The sequence below is a fragment of the Triticum aestivum genome, chromosome 4B (genome assembly GCF_018294505.1).
Source record: "Triticum aestivum cultivar Chinese Spring chromosome 4B, IWGSC CS RefSeq v2.1, whole genome shotgun sequence".
Classification (NCBI taxonomy): domain Eukaryota; kingdom Viridiplantae; phylum Streptophyta; class Magnoliopsida; order Poales; family Poaceae; genus Triticum; species Triticum aestivum.
Genome location: NC_057804.1, coordinates 302464781 through 302486788, shown reverse-complemented (window position 1 = coordinate 302486788; position 22008 = coordinate 302464781). Strand labels below are relative to the sequence as shown.

Sequence of the window (22008 nt, the reverse complement as noted above, 5' to 3'; positions counted from 1 at the left end):
TTCCGAAGACTTCGAAGAAAAGATTCAACGCAAACAAAGGGAACTAGAAAAAATTCCCAGGGCAGTTCATTCTCTAAACTTAGAGAAAGATTCATTTAGACCATGGGATGATGAAAATAAGATATTGGGACCAAAAGTTCCATATACGGTGTCATTGGATCAAGCAAACACAATTGGTTGGGACTCAATAATATCTTTTAATATCTCCAAGGCATCTAACATCTTGTCCTAATTTTGAGTTTCAGTGAAATCTGCGCAACAGTATCATTGGATACATCCGATCAGATCCCCACTATGTCAGATCATATACAAGCTTTGTGTTCCTACTAGGGATGGTAGTCATCCCATGAAAGTCTTCTAAACAGACCTTAGTGACTACATCCACCAACCATTATCTCAAAAATAGTAGTGTTTGTGTAATTATGTTGCTCGAATGCAAACAGGTTACAATACTGACCAGCTTACAAGTCAAATCATGTGACATCTCGTTCATCTGTTCACTCCAAAAATGTGTTTATGGAACTAGTATGTGAGGGCTTTGGGATTTGTGAGAATCGGGGGTATCTTTCTGAATTGTTCCGGTTCAAAGCATCATATTATACATTTTTTTCCTTCATGAGTTCACTTTACAAATTCTCATAAAGGTTTTTTTAGGTAATATCACCAGCAGATCATATGATTGTTTTCCTCGCCGGCGGTTTTAAAAGTATATTCAACATATTTGTCCCCCCCCCCCAAGTTACATTATTTTCTCATATCGAGTTAAAGGAGACAATAATTGTTATATGTTGTATCATTTTCTCTTTATTTTTTCATTGTGCTTGCAACAGTATTGACAACACATCAAACACTATACTCCTCACATTTATGACACAGGGTTTTTCAAGGAGTCTATATTCAGCTGATGATTCTACACAGACAAGCATCGATTAGAAGAGTGTTACAACTTAATTAAGTACATTTTATTAAGGGGGCATGCGGTTATTTCCATGAAGAGACATATTGTTTCTCTCACACACACACCCTATAGTCGATGTGTCCCTTCAGGGCATATATAATGTAACTTCATCATCGACAAAAAACACACAGTTCCACTACTGTTCATTTTCTAGCGTTTTACATTTACATGCAACAGAACTCGGTCGCTTCCATTACACGACATCTGTCATGGGCTCATGCATGTCGCTTTCCACTCATCTTTCTTGCTGAATATTTGGACGGATCATGTTGCCTTCTCTCTCCTTCGATCCCATTGCTCTCATCTCTCTCGAAGTAAATAGCATGAAACTACTACAATGGCTAGGGTTTCAAAAAACTACCAAAAAAATTTCCACCGATAACTACCAAGTCTGAGGTTGGCTGTTTCAAAAAACCCAAAAAGCCGAATGCTTTAGTTGGGGCCCACACGCAAGAGAACTGATTGTTTGACCATTAAATGAAATATGGGGCCCACATGCCAGTGTCTCTTTCACAGTTTTTTTTACAGAATAACCCATATAAGTATTTTTAAAAGCAATCAGGCCCTATAATTTTTTTTAAAGCAATCAGGTCCTTGGACATTTTAAAAGAGCAATCCGGGTATGGAATCGCCGCACCTCCATGGGGCGTACAGTCCAACTTTCCAGGCGCCCCACATGTTCAATCTAAAGGCACAACCAATGGCGCTCAACTATCAAACACCTTTTCAAGTCTGGAGCAGCAGAGTTTGCAAAAAAAAACTAAATATACGTCAAGATTACTCCAACCAAACTATCACCATAGACAAATGAAAATGCGCTCCACGTAAACTGACCAACATAACTACCAAACAGGGAATTCTTGGATGCGAGTGTTGCCGACATGTCAGAATTAGTCAAGAATGTTGTTACAGCTTGTCTTTACAGGTCGTTTTCAAAACCATGATGGTCAGGAATCAAAGCTGAGTTACAACCCTTCACTGGTTCATCTGTCTGCACAAACCGGAGAATGCGGCTTTTCGAATAAGAGGGTGAATACTCTCAACGAAAACCTCCTCGTCCAACATGCCAATGTGAGACCAAATCTGCAACATATCATATGTATTTTTATATCTATATATAATCAATCAGTGTACGCTCATGGAAACTTGAAATAACCAGTGATTATGAATTTATCAGTTCAAACAACCAACACCAGTAATTACCTCTGTTGCATACTGTCGAGAAAATGACTTTAGATACCCCAATGTGCATAAGCACCATTGCTCAAGCTCTCCAATAGTATAACCAACTTCCGTATTTTCACCATTCACTTGACTGTCAAAACATAACGACAAGTCAGCAGAGGCCGTAAAACTCGTACCAGCATGTGCATCACTGCACACTGGCTAGTAAATACTGGGTTGTACGCCGATAATGGTATTAATGAGCAGGTCTTCATTCATCTATGAACCAATATCCGTTGCATTATTTCAGACTCGATTCTCAGTGAGTGTTGTGTTAAACACAAATTAATTATTCATAGCAAGCCCCACCACAAAATAAATATCCACAAAAGTACAAGGTAATCTGGCTGGTTCTATAAAATGTAAATCCAAACTTGCCAGAAGCAGTCATTCTGAAATTAGTACTGCAAACTGTGTATTAAACTCACCTATTGTTATCTGCTCCATTTTCATTGTCTATCTCCATAGTTACCGCTTCAGGATCGCTGGCTGGAAATGTTACATTAGGATCTCCAGCGCGTAGGTTAGGAACATCTCCATCAGCAGAAACAGGTGGCAGGCATTCAGTAAGCACATCAACAAAGCTCTTGAATAATAACCTAAGCAATTCCTGGAAAACCAATGGCGAGATAATGGTAAGTTGATGTGAGATGCTCAAAACTGTCATAGCAAAAGCAAGTGCCACAGAAAACTTAAGTTCACAAAATATGTATATCAAGTTATCAACAGATATGCAAGGGTGAAATAAGATACAAGAGAGTAGCATACTTTGCCTTCTTCAAGCCCCCGGGCAAGGAGAGCCTGCTTTGCCTCTAACGATTCTTCAATAGTTACTTCCTCTTCTTTTGCTTTGTCAGCAAAACCTTGAAGTCGTCTCAGCCTGCCTGGTCTTTCAGATGACACAGGTTGGCCCTCTACGATTTCAAGTATTGATTTAGCCTCCTCCAATTCTTTGATGGCTTTTGCACTAGCCTCTTTAGCAACTTGAATACTTTTCCTCAGTGTCTGAATTTCCTTCCGAAGATCACTGATTCGATTGTATGTCTTACTAACAGTATTCCTAAGAATCTGTTAAAGAGGGCATGCCAATCAGACAGATTGAACAAAAAATCATAATAAGTACTCCCTCCCATCCCAAAGTATAAGATCATTTTTTACACTATCCCTCCGTCCCAATATATAAGATGTCAAAAATGATCTTATATTTTGGGACGGAGGGAGCATATTATGTGCTGCATTGGGCAGAAGAAGGCTACATAGCATTAATATAACACCAAACATGCATGCATAAGGCAAAAAATATCTTTGTATGTGCCGTAAATTTCATGAGCATATAACATCCAGACACATGCAAATCTAGAGTAGACAAATCTACTATATCTAGGAGCCCCCCACTACATGATTTCTCTTCACATGCAGCCTATCCACCTCGGCAATCTGCCACGTCAACGATTCTCAACAGCCTTCCACAAAAAAATCTTCTGAGCGTATGATGAGGAACACTAGATGAGAAGAAAGAAAACACATGCCAGATCTGTTTGGCTACTTCTAGATGCTTCCACTCTAGTGTAGTACTTCTTTCCTTTTCTTTTCTATCCTACCTACTATTTTCTAGAGTCTTCTAGTTGTGAGTAGCTATGAGTAGAATGGTGAAACTTACATAATGTTTTCTAGAGCATTCCAGCTATAAGTAGAAGTATGTGAAGGCTTCCCAAAGCCCTATAAATAGAGGTCCTCACCTCTACTTTGGACCGAGACTATGTACCCCTACCTATAATAGAACTTGTTGTTCTTATCTAAGATCTTGGAGTAGATCTTGTGCCCTAGGAGCTCTGTTTTTAAGGCGTCCCGCCTTGGACGCTTAGGCCTTGTACAATGCAAGGTGCTTAGGGGAGGTGCTTAGAGAAATAAACCAGGCTTTCCTTAAGCACCGGTGCTTGTTTGTACAGGATAGACGCTTAACTAAGCATCTCTTCTGTAGAAATAGGCACCGGTGCTTCAGAAAAACCCGGTTTATTTTTCTAAGCATCTCTCATTGTACAAGGCCTTAGGCGATAAGGCGCCCCCCCCCCCCCCCCCCCCCAAGCGCCTTACAAATATGCCCGCCTTAGGCGCTTAGGCGTCGCCTAGGCGATAAGGCGCTGGGGGCGCCTTAGGTCGCCTTACCGCCTTAAAAACATAGCCTAGGAGTTCTGGATTGAACTCTTGCTGCCCTATCAGCCTACATTCGCCTCTAGAGCGATATCTAGCGCAGCACGTTGAAGCTGTTCCTTCAACACTTGTGCTCTACACATTGTAGCAGCAAGGTGGAGTTGCTCCTCCACAACCTTTGTGCTGCTTCAGCGTAGCCCCTTCTAATTATGTGTGTTTAATATTCCTTTGCTAGCGAGTTGGTAACCACACGCAGCCCATTACTCCAGACCACATGCATCCCATTATTAGAAAGGATACTACTGGAGGCAATCTTAAAAAAAGGAAACTGTTGAATTCCATTCATATGTCACGCATAATCTCTTCCCCATCATATTTTTTTGTTGAGAAGATCATCAGTTGTGTACGTCCGTTTAGACAGTCTTATCAATTAGTGTTTGATTGAATACAAGGTTGCACTTTTCCCCTTCCTCTTCAATTCCACCTCCCCTTCCCTTCTGTAATCCCACGTGAAACTGCTTCCTCCAGACCCTAAATAAAATTCTACCGCCGCTGTTGTAAATGGTTGTTGGCATCTTCCTCCAAATCCATGGCCAGCCAGGATCAAAGCTGCAGGGTCCTCCACCGCTGAGGATTTTTTTTCTCACACACCCGTTAGGATTGCCGCACTACATAAGGTCGCCGCTGCCTTTCATCACCACCGAGGCAAGTGCGCTTGTGTGTTCATTTTTATATTCTCACTTTCCATAGATTTCCTTTATGGTGTTCCTGATGCTGTGGCTAGCTACATCATACTAACTGGACTACATGATTAAAAAATATAGTATAGGTTGACGCAAACATTTACTTGCAGATGTCTGTCACATGTGCAAAGGAATGCCCAATGCAGATTACCTAATGTTGTTGTTACATCATACTAACTGCACAATCAAAAAATAAAACAGGTTGATGCAAACATTTACTTGCAGAATATATAGCTCACCATATCCTTATTCCTTGACTCAAAATATTTATTTTATCTTAGTCTTCTCAGGGCTTGGCACCAATAAAACATTACTTTCCTTGCCAAAACAGCTTCATGTATGGGATGTGTTATTTTATTCATGTTTGTCCTCTACAGAATCCACATAGGACATAACATGCCATAAATATAGTGCGCAAATTGCAGGATACGCACGTAAGATATCCTAACAATTTGCAATTTTATTTCTGAATTCTTTCTGGTCTATCATTTATTATCATGCCATCATTTATTTTCATGCTCACACTGATTATCATAGCCTTTAATTTCTTCTGGGTTATTCTAGCTCAGTATACCAAACTAAAGGGTGGTTATAAATGATTCAAGATGGCTCTCTTGGTATGATTTACCTACTTTTGCTATGGACGTCCTTTAACCTTTAATTTATATTTGGTAGTTGTACAAAATGCATAATTTAGGTTGTTAGCACTACAAGTATACCAATGCGATTCTACGGACCTCCTAAAAATTAATCAAAAAAGATTGATCGCTACAAAATCCAGCAGCAACACGCGGGGTATCTTCTAGTATGAGGATAAGAATGTACCTCCCATGGACGATCTGACACATGAAATTGGTCGACATTAGCAGGAGAAAAAACCCACTTGACTATAGCCAAGTTGGAAATTAAGCGATAACCCATCATTCTATCAATAGCTATAGCAGTCATCTGGGTACTGTTCTTCCAGTAAGCACTGACTTCATCCATCAACAATAACTGCATTTCCTCATCTGGGCACAGTTTGGAAATTATTTGACCATATCTCTCCAAAACAGTGATAAGATGGGTGAAACTTTTTGAACCGATGTCAAGAAGTGTCTGACTAACAACATCAACTGCGAATTTGGCCCCATTTGCAGGAACTATTTGTTCCTCAACCCACAAAATAATATCACGTGTAGTCTTCCTTCCTCTAACCATGCTAACAAGTTCCTTGGATAGCCTGTGGCCTTCGGTGCTTTCTTTGCTTTCATCTGTATGATATCTGAAATTAGGGCCAGCTTTTGGGGGTAACAACCCTTCCAACTCAGCAGCATCTTCAATACTCTGCAAAACAATAAAGGCAATAAATTCAATTCAAATGACCATTTCCAAACCACACAACAATTGAGTAGAAGGATATACAAATATAAAGCAAAAAAGGTCCTTTTTACTCCCCTGAAGTATTGCCCCATCTATTTCTTGGTTCAGTTTTCTCCCCCAAAGTTTCAGTTACCATTTACTATACAGCCTACTCTGGTTTCATATTGTGGTTTGGCTGACGTGGGCAATAAGTGCACAAGACTCAGAGCTGTGGACAAAAAAGAATGCATACATGGATGGGCACATCGTTCCAGAAAACAGAGACAACGAGGAACGCCATGGCCATGGATGCTGTTAAACTGGAACGAGGAAAATGCCGTTAAGCTAAAGTAGTGGTTGCACACGCAACAAGCCAACAATGCTCTTCTGTGAGCAGGCAGGCAACTGAGTTTAACCAGGCACGTGAATTAGGTACTGATAAAGTCAAGGGGATGATACACATGCCAGGTTCATATGTCATCCGGATGTAATAAACATGATGGGAGAACAATTTTGTGGAAATGATTGGTGAAGAAGATTGAGGATGCAATATGACCAAAGGCAACGAGAAGCACACAATATTGGAAAAAGATGTATGTCAGCACGACTATTGGTTGGGCAGAGTTCAATGGCCACTCTGGACACAGCCAAACAAGTCATCCCGTCTCAGCCAGTAGTCACCTCCCAGTCACAGATCTTGTCGCTCGAGCTCACTTCCCACCTCTTTACTAATGGGTGAAGCGGCTCTTGGGCAAGATCACGGTAGGTGTAGAGTGCACGACAGGAAACAAAGGGAACTACCACAGCTATTGATAAGTGAGCAGTTATTGTCCCCCTACTTCGGCACATGGTGCTCGAGACCATTGGTTCCACGGCAATGGATTTGGCGCAGCTGCTTGGTGGATGCACATGCTACCACTCTTGGCTGCGAGGAGCAGATGAGCTTGGTACAAAACAGAAAGATATGGGCAGAAGGGGTGACAAATAAAGACAGAAGGAACAAAGGTTGAAGAAGATATTACAGTTGGTAGATTGGCAGGATCTTGTGTGATTTTGATGATGTCATTGTTCATGTATGATGCCACGTGGCAGAACCATTCCACATCAGTCAAACAAGAGTCTAAAACTAGGGTAAGGGGTTAAACTCGAGGAGAGTAAACTGAACCAAAAATATAGATCAGGGGGTTATCCGATCAACTGTAAAACTTCGGGGTAGTAAAAAGGACCTTTTACCAAATCAAAGTGGCAAGGCATAAATCTAACACAAAACAATAAATTGTTAAAAAAAACTCCTTATAGAAAAGGAATGTCTCATATGTCACTAACCTGCTTGATTTTCTCGAAATAGGACAACCGAATTTCCCTTTCTAGTACTTCTTGGACAAAAACACGTTGTGGAGCCCATTTTGGTAGGCCCTTCACATTGGCCCACTCCTGCCAAGGCCAAATGAATTGAAAATTTGACCTGCGTAGGCAGATAATGCCATTAAGATTTAGCAGTACAAGGTTGCAGTTTGTTTTCAGTGCTACAGGAGATCAAACTTGTGAAAAGAAAAATTATGTTCTGAAACCAATTGGTTGCAAAGCTATACTAGCATTGTATGTAACGTTTTATGGAATTTTTTTAAGCAGTAGCAGAAGTGGGTCATCATCAGGGTATTCAACATCGAGAGGAAGAGTAGCAATAGCCAATAGGCTGCAGTAAGAGGTTCCAACAAACTCATACTAGGCCAAATAACCAAAGCAGGAACACTCGTGAACAAAACAAATACATGGCAATGAACTTACAAATGATGTGAAAACCATAGGATAAGTCTGGTGCGGCACTCTGTATCCATGTTACTTATTCTGTCAAAAAGAGCGTGTACTGCTGCTACCACCACAGATGGAAATGCAGCTGGCAAAGCCTGAAGATATGTTAAGATAATTAGACTCGGTCCACTCATCCTCAAGGAAGAAAGTAAAACAATTTTCTTTTATGGGAAGGAAAAAAGGTAAAACTGTAACCAGCCGGTTTCTACGGGAGGTTGCACACTAACATGTGTTGCCTATTCTCTAAATGTTGAACAAAGACATCCAGAACACTTGGTAATGGTATGGTGTTGATGCGACAAGTGGTGTCCCGATCTTTGGCGAGAGGATAAATAACGATTTGTGGTGATGACCCTGATGGTCCAGGTATCAACTCAACAGACTAGTAAATGTCGCAATCAGGTGAGTTGACAGACGTGAAAAGTGTAACATGCATCCTATATATGACATATCCATATGCTGTTTAAGTAGCCAACTCACTAATAGACGGCTCAATTATTTTTCTAGGACTCAGATTTGCTATGAAACCATAAGAAAATTGATTACTTCGTGATAACCTTAGCTCGTGGAAGCTTACTTGCAAATAAGTAAATACGCTGAACCTATCGATTTGAGGGTGCTACACTTCACATCCACATCTACGTTGATTATATGGTTCAAAAGTCTAGAGCAGATCTACATTCACATTTCACAGGCAGAAATTATGGCATCAATAGTTTACCAAAAATAAAAGGTGTAGTGGTAATAGTTTACCAAAAATAAAAGGTGTAGTGGTATAGATGAAAACATAAGCAAGTATGGAATGGGAATCTGGTATGCAGATAGATCCTAACAATATCATTCTTTCGAATACAAATAGTAAACAGTATGTTTAAGTATGTTATGAATGAATCATAACTGTCCTATTGACGAAACAAAGGAACTGTGGTTTCACAACTGTGCTCATCATAACCATACAATTATGTAACAGAATTTTGGTCAACCCATGCACCAAAATCTGCATGGCCATGATAGAACTCAAGGCATATTTAGGTCTGCTGATGTGCTCATTAACAATGATGTATTTTTAAATCTCACATTGCATACTGGTCTCATCACTACACAAAATATCAGCTAAACAGTCTCAAAGCATTAAAGAAGAACTACCTTGCAAAGATCGATGATAACCAACGTATAGTAGATTGGCCTGAAAGGTGGATTCGGCAGCAATAGTAGCTGCAGAATATCAATATGTCATAAGAAAATATTCATTTTTATTTGACAAGTATACTCACTATAATGGATAATGGAGAATCTCAAAATGCATGCATAAATATTGCACTAGGTATCCTAACTACTCCCTCCGTTCCTCAATATTTGTCTTTTTAGAGATTTCAAATGGACTACCACATACGGATGTATATAGACATATTTTAGAGTGTAGATTCAGTCATTTTGCTCCATGTGTAGTCACTTGTTGAAATCTCTAGAAAGACAAATATTTAGGAACAAAGGGAGTATATCTTTATAAAAATATAGTGGTAACTATTAAGACTGTTAGTGTCTATAATCCATCAGAACCAGGATACAACTTGGTATCATAAAGCCCAGAACCAACACCTCAGAAAGAATGCAAAAATAGTTGGCATGCTACAAGACAGTATTCCAAGGAATTTTAAAATTCAGCTACTAAATAGAAAACAGCCTGAAGAGTCACAACTCGGATTTATTAATAACCAAATTCATGCCGGCCAAAATTTGACGTCTCCTTTTTCTAATATTGTGAAATACATGTATAATTGCCCCCCAAATATTAGTAGATCGATATGAAGACAGAAATGGCAAACTGGCAACTATTCAGAAGGAACGCTCAAGGGTTTAACTTTAGTACCTAAATGAGTGCTTTTGTCCTTCATAATATACATGTACAAACTCTGCTGAAACTATTGCACGGAAGTAATACACTTGTTCAGAGATACTCATAGCAGGTTGAAGTTTTCCATCCAGCTTTTCTAGGTTTATCATCATTATATTTCAGAATACCACGGATAGTTAAACAATGTTAGCAAGATAATGATCTAAAGTAGGATCATTTTTGTATGACAAGGTCAGTTCGTTGAGCCTCCCATAATTGTATAAGATCATAAAAATTCATATACTCTATAAAGGGAAATATATATTGGGAAAAGCATAAAGCTAGACACAGATATTGGATCTTGAACAAAATTTGCGAACTTAGGTGAACTTATTCATGTTGGTCAGCTGGACGTAATTTTTCAAACCTTACACAATATAAACTATGTGTTACTACTACAATAATATCTCCAAACCAATCCACAATTAGCTCAGATCAGCACACCCAAACGATCGGTCATATTCAGCAGATCCACTGGAAATGCTTGGGCGAAACTCAACACATACACCAAGAAAAGCAAGGTTTACTACCCATTTCATTGTGGTTAACTTAAATCATTGCCATACAAGAAATTTAGAGTGGAACATGAAGATTCACTTCTGCAACAACTAAAGATAACAGTTCACTTAACATGAAGGCAGACATGCAGAAACTAGTAATAATAGTCTAAAACACACGTAATAAAGATGGTTCAGAAATACCTGTGAAAATATGGTCTCAGCCATCAGGTGTTCATACCGAAAAGACACAGGAAGGCTGACCAGATAAAACGCACATTCTTTGCGACTGTCTTTCAAAGAAAAATATAACCATGATAGAATTAGTATAAGAAAACCAAAATAATACAATTCAGCAGGCAAATATTAACACAAAATACAAAATTCAACAAATTTTCCCGTGATGGGCATGAGAAAAGTTGTCAACCCTAATTATTGTCTTTAAAATGGTATTTTTGCATGCTAGCAAAAAAGTAAAACTGTCACACTTGAGTTAGGCAACTTCACCAAAGATTTAGCCATGCACAGGGGTGTGTGGAAGTTAGCTATCCACGTGCCAGAACCATGACTTGGTTTCGATATATTATGGGTTTCAACTCTAGCCTACCCCAATTGTTTGAGACTGAAAGGCTTTGTTGTTGTAGTTTGTTTGTTGTTGAGTTAGGAACTTCGACATTGTTAGGCTTGTGCTTAGCTCTTTCCAGAACCTTTGGCTTGGCATGATACACTTTATTACCCCTATACCCTATTTGATGCCACGTGTGTGGCAAACAACTTGTTCGTCACAACCGTGGTTGCCACACTGTTGGGAGAAATTTACAGCAAGGTGTTGTAAGTAATAAGACAGGATTAGTTCTAGCAAAAATAAAACAGATGTTAGAACACCTCCACTGCATACTTTGGGAGCAAGGTTTATAGACCAAAATTCTAGAGCTTAACAAGAGATGATAGACAAAAGCAACACATCCAAATACAGCCAGATTTTGTTAACCAAGGGAGAGAACATAAGACTCGGCACTACGAAGATAGAGAACACCAAATTTATTCACATTAAGGACTGACAAGCAAATCCAATGAGTACATGGTGTCAGCAATGTCATGCATGAACAACTTAACAAACAGATGTCTGACATCTAACAATCGCAGCTTTTGTACAAGTGTCAAACACACTAATAGAACTGAGAAAAAATTGTAACTGACCATCCATTGAAGAAAAGCAGCACATCCAATATGTATTCCTCAACAACAAAACGGTCTACAGGTTGCATATTCTGTAAGAAAATGATAGCTGATTAGGGCTCATAAGTATATATATATAAACAGGTTAACTTTGCAACATAAAACAAAGTAATAGCGAATTTCATGTAGTTAACATGCATTACAAAAAATACAGCAATGAAAACATTAAATGTAACAATGATCAATGGACTAGAACATAGCATAAAGGTGTGTGCCTCGTAATAAGTATATAAACAGGTGAACTTTGTAACATAAAACCAAGTAATAGCGAATTTCATGTTAGTTAACATATGTTACAGAAAAGACAGCGATGAAAACATTAAATGTAACAATGCTCAATGGACTAGTATATACATAAAGTTGCGATTTACCTCAGCTTTATTTGTTGGAAATATATGGAGCCTACGAAGCCTTTGAGGATACTTTAGATTGGCTTCATGCATCTCTTGCCCTTTTAATATCTCAGAAGACGACATCGTGAAAGTAGGTGGTGGGTAACTAACTGGGTGGAAACGGTGAGATTTTCCAACTACTAACTGAGCTTCAAACGACAAGTGAGGTTTTGGAACTGCAAGGGGCAATTAAACAGAATGCAAAACAAATTAAGCAACTGCACATTCGGAATTATGTATAATGTCCTGAGCTGAATAAAGAAGAAGTTATCTTATCATTCAACACTATACTGCTTGAATATTAAAACCAACAGCATATTATTTCAGTAAGAAATCGTGTGTATTTTATATCATGCACTGACATACCACTTTTAACCTTCCATCCATTACGAGAAAGAAGTTGCATACGCTCCCATAGATCTTCCATGAAATCCTACAAGGAATATAAGTTACTGAACTGATCAAAATATCACAAAAGGAGTTAAATGGGCCGGAATTCAGGAAATAAACCAGTGTAAGGTTCAGACATTCAAGAAATTGCCAGTACCTTCTTACTGGGAGAGTTGCCTTCATCCGTCTCGAAGACTGAGAAAGCAATATCATCAAAATGCCTTCTGATACTTATGTAAGACTGTATACCAACCAGAACCCTCTCGAGTTCATCCGGGACTTGCTGCATGTTAGAATTTATCAGTGTATTCTACCACCGATTCATGTCTGCAGAATTTTCTAATACACAATTCAAGAACGGGAGTACATTGTAGGAGCCTATAACTTTGCATTGCAACGATAATTTGGTGGGGAGCACCCCACCCCCACCCACCCCCAAAATCGAGAATGTAAATGTGGATCATGCATTCTTCCAGAAGGTCTAAGCAATCATGGCTAATGTTCATTTTATGGTGCAGACACATACAAACTTTCAAGGTCAGTGGTACCCATATGCACAAGTCTTGCTACTTACTAGAGGAGCAGTGTCCCTATTTCACTTCTTGAAAATATGTTGGGATGCTTATAGTGCAGCTTTCAAATAGATGACGGAATGATATAGAGGAACATTAGAAAATAATGAAGATACCCTTCTAAAGATCAAAAACTAGAAAAGGTGCATGAACACTAATATTACTAAGATGTGCAAAATGGCAGTGCCAGCGTAACTCTTAGAGGCATTCATATTGAACCGCACATACTACAAAAAAGGGGAGTAATCAAAGTAGCTTAATAAAGCCAATGGGGGTTCATACAAGCAGAGAACAAGAATCATGTGTTGCTGCTAAAGCAGTCAAATTGGACACCAAAGGTAATGCATGACCATAAAAGATATTACTCATATAAATAGAACAACCATTATTCTCTGACTTAAATGAATAACCGTCTCGCAATAAACAAGATCCAGATATAATAAAGATTAAACAGTACCAGAATAGTTTAATAGCGTTACCTCGAACAATTCTGAACCACCCCATGGAAGGGAAGCCAAAATACAATAAACATAAAAATCAGCACGTGGTTGCCAACAAGCATTTCCAGCATCTTCATCCAATATAGTTGCAGCAGATGATAAAAGTGTCTCGTATGTCTCAATAATGGAATTTGGGGATATAACTTTGCTGCACATCTACAAAACACACACACATTCTACAGTTACAAGAAGAAAAGGTTGAAACAACAGAAACACTACAAATTGCCTCGTCTATACGGCGCAAAATACAAGAAAAAAATTCTACCATGAAAGGAAAGACAGAGAGAAATCTCTCGACTCTTTTCAAGAACAAAGCAAAAGCATTCAAAATCAACTTGTTATTGTTAGGAGATATCCAACTTGTATTTCCAGGTGGCCATAGGCCAGTATATATACACGTACAGATGTGGTACAATATGCAGAAAACCCCTTAATAAAAAGGGAACACGGCTAAATATATATAACTCTAACACACCCACCCCCTCTAAAACTCATGGTGGATCAACAACGAGTTTGGAGAGATAGAAGCCGTGCTTTGCTTTAGTTTGGGCCTTCGTAAAGAAATCCACCAACTGTAACTCGGAAGGAACATACTGAAGAGCAATAACCAGATCCTGCAAACCAGCGCGCACAAAAGAAGCATCAACACCAATATGTTTGGTGAGCTCATGCTTAACAAGGTCACGGGCAATACTAATAGCACTTGTACTGTCAAACAAGGCAGAGTAGGTGTAGTGATAGAAACACCAAACTCCTGAAATAACCACCGTAACCAAGTCACCTCTGCCGTCAAAAGAGCCATAGCTCACGACTCAGCCTTTTCTTCGTCTTCGGGACAATGAGAGAACCACCAACAAAAACACAGTAAGCAGAAAGCGAACGGCAATCTAAGGGATCACTAGCTCACATAGCATCTGAATAGGCCTGATGTTGTAATGAACTGGAGCGGGGAAAGAACAGAGGGTGAGAGATCGTGCCACGAAGATAATAGAGAACACGAAAGAGGTGACTATAGTGAACCTAAGTGAGAGCAGAGACAAACTGACCCAAAATATGGACAGGATAGAAGATATCTGGACGAGTGATAGCTAGATAGACAAGACTCCCAACAAGATGACGATAACGCGTCGGATCAGACAAGGGGTCACTATCAGTAGCACGGAGATGAACATTGAGCTCCATGGGAGTCTCAACAATGCGGTAATCAGTAAGAGTAGCACGAGCAAGAAAATCTTGGGTATACTTTTCTTGGGAAGTAAAAAAGGCATCAGAGGTAGAAGAGACCTCAATCACAAGAAAATAGCTAAGAGGGCCAAGATCGGATATAAGAAACTGCTCACTAAGGCGTGCCTTCACAAAGCAATATACTCGGGGTCGTCGCCAATGATGATCATGTCATCAACATATAGAGGAAGAGTCCAACCACGAGCAGAAAGGTGGACAAACAGTGCAGGATCATGAGCACACGCTAAAAAACCAGCAGCAGTCATCCCAGAGGCAAAATGTTCAAACCAGGCGCGAGGGGCTTGCTTAAGGCCATAGAGAGAGCGGCGAAGACGGCAGACCATGCAGTCAGGAACAAAATACACAGGCAGTGGTTGCATGTAAACCTCCTCACGCAACTCACAATTAAGAAAGGCATTCTTAACATCAAGCTAAGACATAGACCAGTGGCGATTGGAGGCCTTGGCAAGAAGTGTTCAAACAATGGTCATATGGACCACAGGAGCAAAAGTCTCATTGTAATCACAACCATGCTCCTGCTGGAAGCCACGAGCCACAAGACTAGCTACGTAGCGCTCAACAGAACCATCGGAGCGAATCTTAACCTTATAGACCCACTTACAAGTGATGGGACGAACACGGGGAGGAAGAGAAACAAGATCCCACGTGTCGGTGCCTGCCATTCCAAGCTGTCATTTGGGATGAACAACAGCATCACGATACGAAGTCGACTTAAGAACAGCAACGCCTGCGCTTGGAAAACCAAGGCGGTCAACAGGCATAAGCAGACGAGGACGCAAGCCATAAGTAGGATGAGACGAGGAACATGGCACATCAGAAGCAGATGGCGCATCAGTAGACACATCCACAACATACAAACGGCGGGTATAGAAGTGAGGAAAAGATGGAAGAATACGAGGAGGAATCACTAGAATAAACTCAGGTGATGGAGATGGGGAAGCCACCGGTGATGAAGGTGTAGAATCCTGTGATAAGCGAGGTGACGAAGCCATAGGAGATGGCGGCGTCAAATCTGCAATAGTTGGAGAAGCAGGAGCAGTAGGACAGATGGACAAGGGCTCAACAGGATTGATAGGAGTGTCATGAAAAGTGAGGACTAAGATATCCTCCACTGAAAAGGTCGAGGAAGATGGACATGATTAGAGGAACGAGACTCATCAAAAGTCACATCCCGAGAAATACACATCTGACGACCTACAGGTGGGGTGGGACAACACACAGCGGAGCTTCAAGCTCGTACGAGCCAACGGGCTTTGACCTGATACAGGGCCAACTCGATCCAGAGAGGAGGCACACCAGAAGGGTCGGGCAGCACACAACAAGCGGATCGAACAGCGCACGCGGTCAAACGCAAAGCCGGCGAGGAGCACGTGTTGGCATGGGCCGTGCTTGCGGAAGGCACAAACGGTGCGTTGGTGGAAGGTTGCTTGGCCAGCTTGATGAGCGGGCGAGATACGCAAGAGGGCGGAACAACGACGGCAGGAGGCGCGCATGGAGAATAGGCGGACCGGTGGCCGGCGTGAGAGAAGGAACAACGGCTGCCGGCAAGGGAAAGGTAGCGGCGGTGCACGAGACAGGATCGGAAAGAGCACAAGTTGAGCGTGCGGGGAAAAAACTAATGCTCTAATACCATGTTAGGAAATATGCAACTTGTATATCCAGGTGGCCATAGGACAACATATGTACACATACAAGTGTGGTACAATACAATATGCAGAAAACCCCTTAGAGAACAAGGAAAATACAAAGGGGAAACAGTTATAAGCTCTCAATACAGGGAGCAATAGGAGATATCAGAGCCTAACGTAAGGATGATATCGCGCTAACCAATATGCTGACCACATGCAAATTCTACAATCATAAATTATACAAATTATGATATATATATAAATCATAAAAATGTATCTCTAGAGTTGTACTGCTTCAGTTTCTGGGCTGGAGAAGCCAAAGCTACCCAAATAAGCCATAAGTAACATGCATGCAACACTACTGCCTTAAAGATCGTATGATTCTTAGAGGATGCAAATACTTAGGAATTTTTCCCTATAGAGGCCCGTTTGACTATACGAATGAATTTAACGAATTTGTATGGATTGCTTTCCTATGCCCGTAATTCTATAGGAATTTGACATCCACTCCGTCTTCTTTTCTACTGATTTGCTTAGTAACTAAGGCAGTTTTCCTATGTCCTACACAAACGACTACCCTGCAGCTTTCCTATGTTTTGCAATCATCAGTTTTGCACTTGCATTCCCATCGAAATCCTGTGTTTCATTCCTACAATCCAAAGAGACCTTGCAACTATTATTTCCCTCAGAACAGCACCCTTCCCAATTTTATCATATAGTTATTCGTACTTCTAGTTTAGAATTACACATGACTAGTGTAACAGGAAGAGACTAAACACCTTTAGCACTGCTCGATTATTGATGAACATGTGTTGCCAATATAACAAGTCAATATGTCAGGTATGAGATATTGAAAATCGCAAGTTGGGACACATGGTAGCAGCTAGAAAAGGATGAGCAAGAGTATCAACCCAAAACTACTACATAACTTACCAGGCCACAGAGAAACCGCAGCAATATCCTGATCCTATCACGGTTTTCAGTATGCAAAGCATCCTGCAATTACAACGAGTCAATACAAGGCTAGGATAATCTTAAGAGGGACCAAAGTTGGGAAAAAGAAGTCCGGTGGCATAATAAGTCAATAATGCTGGAATATAATCATAGAGAACATTTCTCCAGTGGAACAAGGGGGGAGAAAGGATTTACAGATGCTATCATGCTCTGTGATGTAGAAACAAAGATTCGCACCTGTAGGTTTGCCTGTGTTGCATCCACGATACCCTTGGCAAAATCTTCATTTTCTAAATTTATCAAACCTATCTGACATTACAAAAGAACAAAGCAGAACCATCACAACGATTTAGTTCAATTAAGTAAGAGAGATCATATAGCAGCATCTTGTTCTTAAAACATGTAGCTCAAAAGTTAATTTAATGTGAGATTACAAAGTTAGGTACAGAAGGTTTTAAAACCAACTGTCATAAATAAAGACCAGTTCTTTATGGAAGAGAACTGCTCAAATACAAAATTACTGTGCGTCCAATTTTGTTGCGATTAATTCATCATTTGACCTAAAACAATAGACATACCCTCCTCTCATGAAAAGATGCACATAAAAATACGCCAACAGAATAAAATCGTAGAAGTATTGGCGAACGGCTGGACATCATCGCCCACCATAGCATACACGGTACCAAGGGGATCAAGAGACCACAATTGATCTCTGTTTATTTATAAGTAGCAGGTTTGTTGCACAAAACATGTGGAAATAATGAAAAGATAGTATGTTTGCTTTGGCATGGCAAGCTTTGCGTGGGAGAGGATATATAAATGAGCAGTCGTACATGAGCACTAGAATAATCAAAATCCTACCCGCAGATTAGAAAATAACATGCAGATCATGTGTAAACATGATAAGACCTAGGCCAACAGAATATGAGCCAAAGCATATGTGAACTTCAAAGTTCACTCACAATGTAAAGTCACCAGTCATATAGATCACATTTTAGATCAGGGTTACAAACTATAACTGTGGCGTATGACCAAACTGTATGCTTGTACAGGGCCATGTTTTGTTTCATAAGTCCAACCAGAAACTCAAAATGATAAATATGCATACTAGATATATGTTGTTTATAATGCTGATATACATGCTGCTTTCCTCTTTGTTACAGAAATAATAAGGACATTCAAAGCATGAGCAACAAGTCAAACATGTATTGAGATTCAATAAGAACTTCAAATGATCCACGAGTAATATTTATGAAAGAAGACAACATAAATTAGCAAAGTGTATAGGCTTCATAGAAATAGCTGCATACCAAAACTCCAAAGAAAGGAATCTTGTGAGGTAATTGTTCTGCACACTTAAGGAGAAACTGCTTGGACAAAGGTACATTTAGTTAGCACCTCAAATCGATTCAGATAAAAGATGACGATATGTATCGAAGGCATTGAAGAGGTAAGCAAATGCTACAGGATGCAGCATGTAGGATCCATACTCCACGGTTTTTTTTTTTTGAACAATGGCTGGGAAGGAACCAATTAAGCACTAATGCTTCTTTGTAGAATTAAAACTGTAGATTATCAAAAGATAGCCAGATTGGAATAGTAAAAGCACAATAATATGAACAAGCACAGACTAGAATGTTGGACACCAACCTCAAAAATATCATCTTTGGAGTGTTCATATTCACGAGAAAGCACATTGTAACAGATTTCCTGTGAAGCCAATGCTTGGTCAGAACAGGTGCGAAAGAAACATGGCATGATAGATCAAAAAATGCAAACATTCTATTAAGACCATTGTGCGTTAGTTGGAACAACTGCGATGTTGCAAAAATTGACAAACAATCACAGGAAAAATGTGTGTGTGCCTATGAACTTGCTTGGCACCCTTTAGTAATCATTTGATTGAAACTGCAATTTGCAATAAATCAGGATTCTACCTAGAGATGGGTAATCTTCATCATTACGTACTATCCAATAGTACCACAATTTCACTTATCTTAGAGGGCATGTTCAACTAGAAACAGGATAAGTGACAAACGATTTATGTCGCTCTTAACATAATAATAACCCTGGAACTATCCTAGGATTACTGTAACACCAATATGTAGTCGTAGGATATATAGGAATGTGTTTGGTTTGAGCTCGGGCTTGTCCAACAAACAAATTTGGCCAAGGTTCTGTTTGCCCATGAATTGGCCAGTGTTGGGAAGAAAAATGTACTAGAGTAGGCAAAGGGGAATTGGCGTGCCCAAAAGTTGGCAACCGTCCAAACAAGGTCCAAATTTTTAGTCATGGCCAGAAATTGAATTGTGACAGCAGATGTGCAACACTGCAAGCAGACAAGTTCCTAAGGCACTAGTAGTAGGTCGCAACCCAAGTTTGGTCTCATATTGAGCCAACTTGCTGTATCTAAATGCAAGAAGCAGATCCAACGGCCTGGGAACCAAATCAACTGTTGAGAGCGACGATACTAGATTGGCAGGAATGAGATAACGAAAGCAAAGGCTGCAAAGCTTTTGGATAATTAAGAACAGGCGGTGAACTGTATGCGCCCTAGAATAATAGTGATTAAAAAAGCACTAGCACCCCCATCTTCTGCTCTCTCCGCAGACTGCCAGCCAGATTGGCACATTGAGAGCCGCCGCGATACCAATTCCACTCTGCACCCCCAATACCAAGAGCTGAGTATTCCGTACAGAGAACTGTGACCGGTGGCTAGGGTTTTGAAGGGGTGGCGAGGTGGGAGGGAGAGAGGTAGGGGAACTCACGATGTGCTCCTTGTGGTCGGCGGTTCCCCCGTACTCGGGGCACCTGTCGCCGATGCGAAGCAGCAGCGTCCTCCAGCCAGCGCTCATGGCGGCGGTGGCGGTGGCGGTGGCGGAGAGAGGTGCCGGGTGCGGGCAGGAGGCGACTCGGGTCGAGGTTTTTGGTTTCGGTCGGTGCGCGGGGGTTTGGCTCCGTGGGAGGCTGGTCAGTGTGGATTTGGGGCATGTTTGGTTGCCTGCATATGGCCCAGCCTTGCCGTGCGGGAAAGATTGAGAGCCTGCGTTCATTGTGTGGTCCGCATCACAAGGAACTTAAAGCATGTTCAGGCCAGGTCCTCGCGAGCCTAACTCGCGCGAGGCAGGGGAGGGCGACGCGCTTCTCCTCTCGTGCGAGCAGGGAGATGGCGCGAGCTTGCCCGCGTCGTCGAAAAATCGGCGGAAGGATTTCGGCTCACCTCCCGCCGAGTCCACCCCTATTTAGCCCCCTTCTTCACCGCCCCAACTCCCGCCACCATTCTCCCTTCATTCGAGCTTTCCCGCCGACGCGCATCGGAGCTGACGAGCAGGTAAGCGGCGCATCTTCATCGGCCGGCGGTCCACGGTGTCGGTGCTCCTTCACCGGTCGGCGGTCCACTGCGTCGGTTCTCCTTCACCGGCCGGCGTTGATCTTCCACGACCGTCCCCCCTCGTCCTCGAGCTGCAGTCATGGCCTCTCTGAGTTCAATCCCCCTTTCTCTCTATTCCTTCTAGCTAGATCTGAGTTGCGGCTAGGGTTTGATCTAGATGCATGGTTGATTAGTAGTTTAATCTGTGAGCTGATATGGTTGATTGCTATACTACGGTTGCAATTTATGGTAGGCCTAGATGTTCAAGCATGTGGTAGGCTAGATTAGTAGTAGAATTTAAAGTTGAACCTTGTGCTTGTGTTGATTCGTGCTTACATCCGTGATTTGTACCTATTGGTGGTCCATTTGTAGCATGATGTATGTTCGTGCTCATAGGTTCTCCGGTATGATTAGTATGATAGCGATGAACCATATGTGCTTAGTATGATAGTCATGAACCATGTACATGTATGTTGTTGCTTTCCTGGATTGTCTGGTATGTTGTGTGTTATGCTTACCGTCAATGCGTGCTACGATCGTAGGACATGACCATGCAGACGCAAGATCTTAGTCGGGCCCTTGTCCTGTCCGACAGCCAGTTGCTCCATTGTTTGTCGAGGACTCGCAACCTATGTCTGAGATGGCACCTGATTCAGAGGTGTTCGCGCCTGATTCCCTCTATGTGCCAGTAGTGCTCGTTGAGCCAACTCCTGCTGTTGCCGCTGCACTCAAGGTGGCAGCAGCAAAGGCAAAGAAGGATGGTAGGTCGAACAACATGAAGTGGCAGCCGTTCATGTCCACGTTCGTGCTGAATAAGATGTGTGAGCTCATCTCTAGTGGAGCTATGACTGACAAGGGATTCAAGGAGGTGCACTTGAACACCGTTGCGAAGCAGGTGTTCGAGTTCTGTGGGCAGGAGGTGTCTGCCACCCAGGTGTACAACCACCTGAGGAAATGGAGAGGTCGATGGATCCAAGTGTCCAAGCTAAGAGACCTTAGCGGCGCCTCATGGGATGAGAACACTTGCTTCATAGTTCTGGAGGCAAAGCACTACATCGGCCATGTCGCGGTTAGCTCACAGCCATCTTCCTTTTCATG

At 41.3% G+C, this 22008-nt stretch overlaps 1 protein-coding gene across 1 annotated transcript; it reads right to left on the bottom strand.

Moving 5' to 3' along the window:
* Window positions 1-1766: 1766 nt before the first annotated feature.
* Window positions 1767-20572, bottom strand: LOC123092050 (nuclear cap-binding protein subunit 1). Its single transcript, XM_044513718.1, has 19 exons — window positions 20309-20572; window positions 19191-19250; window positions 18851-18907; window positions 17778-17849; window positions 17520-17582; window positions 13693-13869; window positions 12799-12924; window positions 12618-12684; window positions 12231-12427; window positions 11821-11891; window positions 10825-10909; window positions 9376-9444; window positions 8206-8324; window positions 7744-7882; window positions 5902-6402; window positions 2951-3250; window positions 2611-2792; window positions 2162-2273; window positions 1767-2041 (listed from the first exon to the last, which is right to left on the bottom strand). The coding sequence occupies exons 1-19, from the start codon at window positions 20393-20395 to the stop codon at window positions 1934-1936; spliced, it is 2592 nt and encodes an 863-aa protein (XP_044369653.1). The 5' UTR covers window positions 20396-20572; the 3' UTR covers window positions 1767-1933.
* Window positions 20573-22008: the final 1436 nt, after the last annotated feature.

What these genes read in the sequence shown, in the direction of transcription:
- LOC123092050 (XM_044513718.1), bottom strand. Translation starts at nt 20,395, where the DNA reads ATGAGCGCTGGCTGGAGGACGCTGCTGCTTCGCATCGGCGACAGGTGC. An exon ending in CTGAGACCATATTTTCACAG is followed by an intron (nt 9,445 to 10,824) that starts GTATTTCTGAAC and finishes GATATTCTGCAG; the next exon opens with CTACTATTGCTGCCGAATCC. An exon ending in CTATGGTTTTCACATCATTT is followed by an intron (nt 7,883 to 8,205) that starts GTAAGTTCATTG and finishes CTGCCTACGCAG; the next exon opens with GTCAAATTTTCAATTCATTT.